The following is a 6,609-nucleotide window of genomic DNA, read 5'->3' as shown; positions in this document are numbered from 1 at the left end:
TCTCTCTCTCTCTCTCTCTCTCTCTCTCTCTCTCTCTCTTTCTTCCTTCCCCATTCTTTCCTTTCTTCCTTAAATCACATTGCTTGGCAAATGTCAGGTATTTTAAAAGTGTTTGCTATATGGTTTGCTGATGAATAATGTAATTTCTTTCTCATTTTTTTCCTGTTTTAAATATTGCATGAGTGGACAAATAAATCACACATATGTATAAATGAATTAATCTAACCTCTCCCATCATCCTTTCCAGGTATATGTATCCCAGTTACCGAAAGCATATTAACCCCTCACATCCCAGCCCTGGATGGCACGCGCCACAGAGATCGCAATCATGGTCACTACTCACACCATGACTTGGGCTGGCAGAATCTAGGAAGACCACATTCTAAGCTGTCACACATAAAAGGTTGGATTACAAAAGTTGCTACATGTTTTTGTTTGTTTCTTTTTATTTAATTTAGGTCAGACTTAAATAAATAAAAATCATCTCATATGTTGGGACAATATTCCCCCCACTACCAGCCCCCTGATTTGCATCTATAGAAACCCCTCAAGGTCCAACTGACATGGCTTTTCTTCTCTTGTTGATATACCTGCCAGAACAGCTCCTTCAAAATATTCCCATCACTCTTTGTTTAGATTTCTTTTCACTTGTCTCATTCTACTCTTTCATATACCTATATGAGAATCTGATTTCCCCTAGTAGATTATTAGCTTAGTGAAAGAACAGAATGCCTTATATTATGTCATGTCATGCCATATCGTATCATGTCATGTCATATCATATCATATCATATCATATCACATCACATCATATCATACCATATCATATCATAATAAAATATATATTTTATGTTTTCTCATTATGTCCCCATTGACAAGCAGTGTCTTTTGTGGAAGTGGGGAAATAAAGATCGGCACCTGTTCTGCAAACTAGACTAGATAGTTGTCTTGAATATAGCAGCAGTCAATCAAGAATCATATTTTATCTGGTATATGGATATAATAGAATATTATTGTGCTATAAGAAATGACAAGCAGAATGATTTCAGAAAAAAAAAAACACTCGAAAGACTTACATGAACTGATGCAAAGCCCCTAAATCGCACTATAGGATGGTTTACTTTTAGTAAAATCTCCTATAGTGTGGCAGAATGGGTTTTAAAGGTAGAGACAGGGGACTGCTCATATATGACATTTATTTCTGTGGTGACCAAGGAAAATAGTAATTTAACTGAACTTTAGTTTTTTCATCTGTAAAATGGGAATAATAATATTTACTCTATATATTCCCACAGGATTGGTATGAAAAAAATGCTTTGTAAATTTTAAGACTATATAAAAATGAGAGTTATTACATTAAATGGATGGCACCTTTTGACCTCAGCAACTTCCTTGGCCTAATCTCTACCTTTCCAACTTTTTCTTATGATGAGTGTGCAGCACGCTTATTCACAAAATACCGAGCTGATATGAATAATGGAAACAATGATGTGGGACTGAGGTTTTGGAATTATCTGTGAATGTTAAAATTTTGCCAATCTCACTTTTTATTGGAGCTTCCTTCCAATGAGGCATTACATGGACTGGTTTAAATTTCAGCTGTTTTTATATTCTTGACATTAGGAAATGATAAGGATACAGACAATATGGCAAAGTAGTGGAAGTGGGACTGGGTGGGGACTTGAATATTTTACAAACAGGATTATCAGCCCTTTAGTAATCAAAAGCTGACAATGATTGATTTCCGAGAGTAGAGAAGGGGGAAAATACGCCAAATATATTTAAATAACAAGCAATATTCATATGGAAAATATCGTGTATAAGAATATTTAAGAGGGTTCCAAAATCCTTTATTTAATGTTTTAGGATCCTAGGTTTGGAGCTGGAAGTAATTTTGAAGACCATTATTCAAACCTCCTCCTTTTTAAAGGTGAGGAAACTGAGGCCCATAGCTGTTAAATGACTTGTTAAAGATCATGCAGCTGGGGTGGCCAGGTAGCACAGCGAGTAAGAGCACCGGCTCCAGTGTTGGGAAGACCTGGAGATTGAATCCTGGGCTCAGACACTTAGCACGCACCCAGAAACACCTGGCCGTGTAACCTTGAGCAAGTTACTTAACCCCGATTGCTTAGGGGCAGCCAGGTGGCTCAGTGAGTAACAGCACCAGCTCCAGTGTTGGGATGACCTGGATCAAATCCGGGCTCAGATACTCAGCACACCACACCCAGAAATAACTGGCCGTGTAACCTTGAGCAAGTTACTTAACCCCGATTGCTTAAAAAAAAAAAAGATCATGCAGCTAGCAAAGAATCAGAGATGGGAGTTGAACTCAGAGCTTCCAGTTCCAGAGTTATGGTTCTTGCCCTGTTTTAAATTTAAATCATGCTGCTTGATTTAAAATAACTGCTAGAACTAGGGAATAATCCCACATCTTGTTTATCTCCTTAGGACATGAGGGAGACCCCTGCTTGAGGTCATCAGACTGCATGGAAGGGTTTTGTTGTGCTCGTCACTTCTGGACCAAGATTTGCAAACCAGTGCTACATCAGGGTGAGGTGTGCACCAAGCAGCGTAAAAAGGGCTCTCATGGCTTGGAGATCTTCCAGCGGTGTGACTGTGCCAAAGGCCTGTCTTGCAAAGTATGGAAAGATGCCACCTATTCCTCCAAAGCCAGACTCCATGTGTGTCAGAAAATATGACACCAGATGAAGAAAACATCCCTAGTAGACTGTGAATTTGTGTATTTAATGCATTACGGCATGATGGAAAAGAAGGGTAGTAATGAAGCAAGAGGGCTCAAGTGAGGATTATGATAAGAGTACAGATCACCAAAAAGGGAGAAAAAGCAAACCAACCACCAAAGGCCCCCAAAGTGGTTTGGAATGGTTGGCCAACGCCCAGTGCTGGAGTGTTTCCATTATGCAAACCTTTTTATGTAAATAATGTAAACATTTGTGAAAATGCTATTAAAAAAAAAAGCATGAAGTGGAAATTACTGACATTTATCATGTGTCTTCCCATGAATTTAGGCTGTGCCAGAGGACAGGTTTCCATGAGGGTGTTAATGGCTATTGAAACAATGGCCAAACTGAATTTCTGTATGAAGCCAGATTTGAATGAAATACCATTGTTGAAGTCCACTTTGGCATCATGCTAGATGCTGGGAAATGTAAAGAGCTAGAGAAATGGTATAAAATGCAGGCAGTGTCTGAATTGCATTCACAATCCATTGTCCATAATTTCACTTAAAATGCTGTACATGGTCAGATGGAAGGGGGTTTATTCCAAAGATAGATATTAAAATCCTAATTGAAACTCTCAAAATGGCAGAACTTCATCTTTACACAGTGTGGGAGGTAGCAAGGTTAGGAGAAAATTGCTCTTTTTAAAGTTATTACCTTCTCTAATTTTCCAGAGACTTAGACCAATAGAAATATTCACTGGCAAAATCTTAAGTTATGCAAAGTAGTACAGGTAAAATTGAAAAGGAAACCAATTCTGCTTTCAGTACCTCAAATTAATTTGTATAGTTTCATAGTCTCTAAAAGCTTTAACCCAATTTATGTATCTCCCCAATCCAGCCCTTTAATCACATACCTTCTACTTCTAATGGAAAGAAGTTAAAAAGGTTTTTTTCCCCTGTTTTTACATGATATCAAAACATATAGTGAAAGAGGAAAAGCATTCATATAAGTAATGAGCTGTTTAACATAATTTGTGAGTCATTAACTGAATTTTCATCTTTTAGCACAAACATTACTTTATGAAGATATGACCTATGTGAAAGTAGGACACTGGAATCCCACTAGCAGTTCTGCAGATTGTATCAAGTCCTTTTACATGGCAAAGCCAGTTCAATGAAATCTATAATCACTTAGAAGCATTTGGGCTAATTATCCACACAGAAAAACCAAGTGGATGAAGAATGCCAATTTTCCATTGTATTTTCCAGAGAATACAATTTATTATAAGTGGAGGTAGAGGCATCATGGGCCCTTCCCAAATGGTTTAGCTGCTGAGGTGCCTAAAGGATCTTATTACAAGATAGTGACATGTCAAAAACAAAAAACAAAGGACAGCTTCAGAATTACATTCAAGTACAAAATGCAACTTTCTTGATATGGCAGATATCACAATTATCATTTCTTTGTGAACTTTTCTCTCTAACAATTTATATCATCAAGTAAGCAGGCTGCACTTTTTATCCCTCCATGGAGATGGAAGAGGAAAAAACACCCACAAAACTCCATTACATTATTAATCTACTGATGTTCCTATTTCTGAAATATCTAAGGGTCTTCCCATTTTAGGATTTCATTCCAAACATTGTTAGAGTACAAAGAGAAGGAAGAAATGCTTTAAAAATACAGCTTTTGATTTTCCCATTTGTAGATCCACAGTCACCTTCTTATTACTTCTCTCTGAACTATCTGATTCCCACCTGTTGACTCAAATTCAATTTTTTTTCACTAGATGTTGGAACTGAGCCTGCATATCAGTTGGGAATCTGAGCTCCCACCCACACTTAAATAAAATTATTAAGATTTACAAATGTTCCCCACATGTCTGATAAAAAAAAGTTATATACTATTTGCCAATTTATGTAAGTAAGATTCCGGGTGTGTACAAATAGGCTTCTGTGAGTTTGGAGAAGTGAAAAAAATGCAGCATTTCCATGAAACATTTCCTATGCATCAATTACATTTATATGCTGGCTTCTGCATGACTCCCCTTGTGTCTGCTTTACCCTAACCCTTCAAAAATGATTATTTGAAGTAATTTATTTACAGGGAATGTTTAATGAGATGTATTTTCTTATAGAGATATTTCTTACAGAAAGCTTTGTAGCAGAATATATTTGCAGCCTGTTGACTTTGTAATTTAGGGGAAATGTATAAATAAGATTAAATATATTAAATTTCTCTTTTTCAAATATCATATTCACATTTACATGTGTTTTAATTAAAGAAAGAACTTTCACAGAATCTTGGAGTTGGTTGAGACATTGGAGGTCATCTAGTCTAACTTCCTGCTCAGACACAAATATCCCCTTTATTGTGTTTGTTGTGATGGTCATAAGGTCTTCACTTCAATGACTACCATAACCAGGAATTCATTATCCTCTGAAGCTATCTATTCTACTGTTGGACAGAGGCCAATGACAAGCACCTTCTTCATTGTCCTAAGCTAAAATGTGTCTCCCTCTGGTTTCTTCCCATTGGTGCTTACTCTGCCTCAATCAAGCAGCAAGAGAAAAGTCTGACCTGACTTCTTTGTGGCAGTCTGACAGGTATTTGAAGACAAGTGTCATATTTCCTTTAACCTTTTCTTCTCTAGGATAAACTTTGACAAATTGGAAAGGAGTGTTGACATGCTTACGGGGTTTCTTGTATAATCCTTACCATGCAAAGAAGATTGAAGGTCATATTTGTATAAAGAAAGGTGTTACTTCATAAAATGACAAGAGAAGATTTGACTGGATGTAGAAAAATTCGCTTTGATGGAGCTGGGTGAACAAACTGACAGCAAGAGAATCAGCTGACAAGAGAGCTTCAGCGAACCACTTCCTCATTGGCTAGAGAAATGCTAACAATTCTCTTTGGAAGACAGTTGAATTACCCTTTAGAGCTAACTATATTGAGAAAGGTCCATGAGAGACTGATTTATGTAAAACAAGGAGTACTAGCCTCAGCGTCAGGAAGACCTGATGATGATGATTTACATTTGTTTGAAGAGAATGGATTCTTACAAGAAGAATTCAATGAGGCATACTAACTATACTAGTTATATGACCATCAGAGTAAGTCACTTTACTACTAAGTGTCCCATGAGTTACTGATCTCCATGAATGCAGGGAGTTTCCATACTAATAGTTCCTTATACTGATGAATTACAGGTATATATTATTTATACTCCCACCCCCATGGATCAATGCCCTTTGTTTTTTACATGGTTGTAACAGATGATTCTATTTATTTAGGCTGGTTTCCCCCAGTCCCTAGTTCATCGGAATGCTAACCATGGATTCTCTTTCGTATGAGTAGTGACAAATCTTCCTACTATCCATTTCTCAACAAGAATGAAGGATGCTCTCAAAGAGGGTAGCAGCGAGTCTGATATGCCTCCAGCACTAATGAAATGTATGTATCAATCCTGACTCTGGTATTACCTCCTTGGATAGAAGATGATCATGACGACAATGACGACGACGATGATGATGATGATGGTGATGATGATGATGATTTGTAAGAAGAGAATTGGGACTGAATGAGGCATCATGGTATAGTAGAAAGAGCACTGGTTCAAGAGTCAAAGAATCTGGGCTCAAACCCTATTCTCTGTTACTTATTACTTGCATTATCTTGGGCAAATCATCCAACATCTCTGCCTCTCAATTTTCTTATCTGTGAAATGGAAAGATTTTATTATATGTCCTCTGATATCCCATCTAACATGGAGTCTATAATCTTGTCATTTGAAGAATCAATGCAAAAATATATGCAAGACATGGTAGAATAGCTTCTCTCTTCTAGTGGGCTTGGATTTTAAACAAAGAAGAAAAAGAAAGGATTTCTCCTTAGGAGAATACTAAGTGGATTACCCAGAAAA

At 37.1% G+C, this 6,609-nt stretch overlaps 1 protein-coding gene across 2 annotated transcripts in view; it reads left to right on the top strand.

The window, feature by feature from the left end:
- The window catches only part of DKK2 (dickkopf WNT signaling pathway inhibitor 2), a 143,042-nt gene extending 138,104 nt beyond the window's left edge, over positions 1-4,938 (top strand). For both annotated transcript variants that reach the window (XM_069094806.1, XM_069094797.1), the window contains exons 3-4: positions 248-403; positions 2,449-4,938. In XM_069094806.1, coding sequence (XP_068950907.1) covers positions 248-403; positions 2,449-2,699 — 407 coding nt within the window. In that variant the 3' untranslated portion in view covers positions 2,700-4,938. The remainder of the gene's footprint in view (positions 1-247; positions 404-2,448) is intronic.
- The last annotated feature ends 1,671 nt before the right edge of the window (positions 4,939-6,609 follow it).

This window comes from Petaurus breviceps, unplaced genomic scaffold, assembly GCF_028583685.1.
Source record: "Petaurus breviceps papuanus isolate PSGF00001 unplaced genomic scaffold, PetGlider_PUasm1.0 126, whole genome shotgun sequence".
NCBI lineage: Eukaryota > Metazoa > Chordata > Mammalia > Diprotodontia > Petauridae > Petaurus > Petaurus breviceps.
The sequence above is the reverse complement of the archived record's forward strand: the minus strand, read 5'-3'. Positions and strand labels throughout refer to the sequence as shown.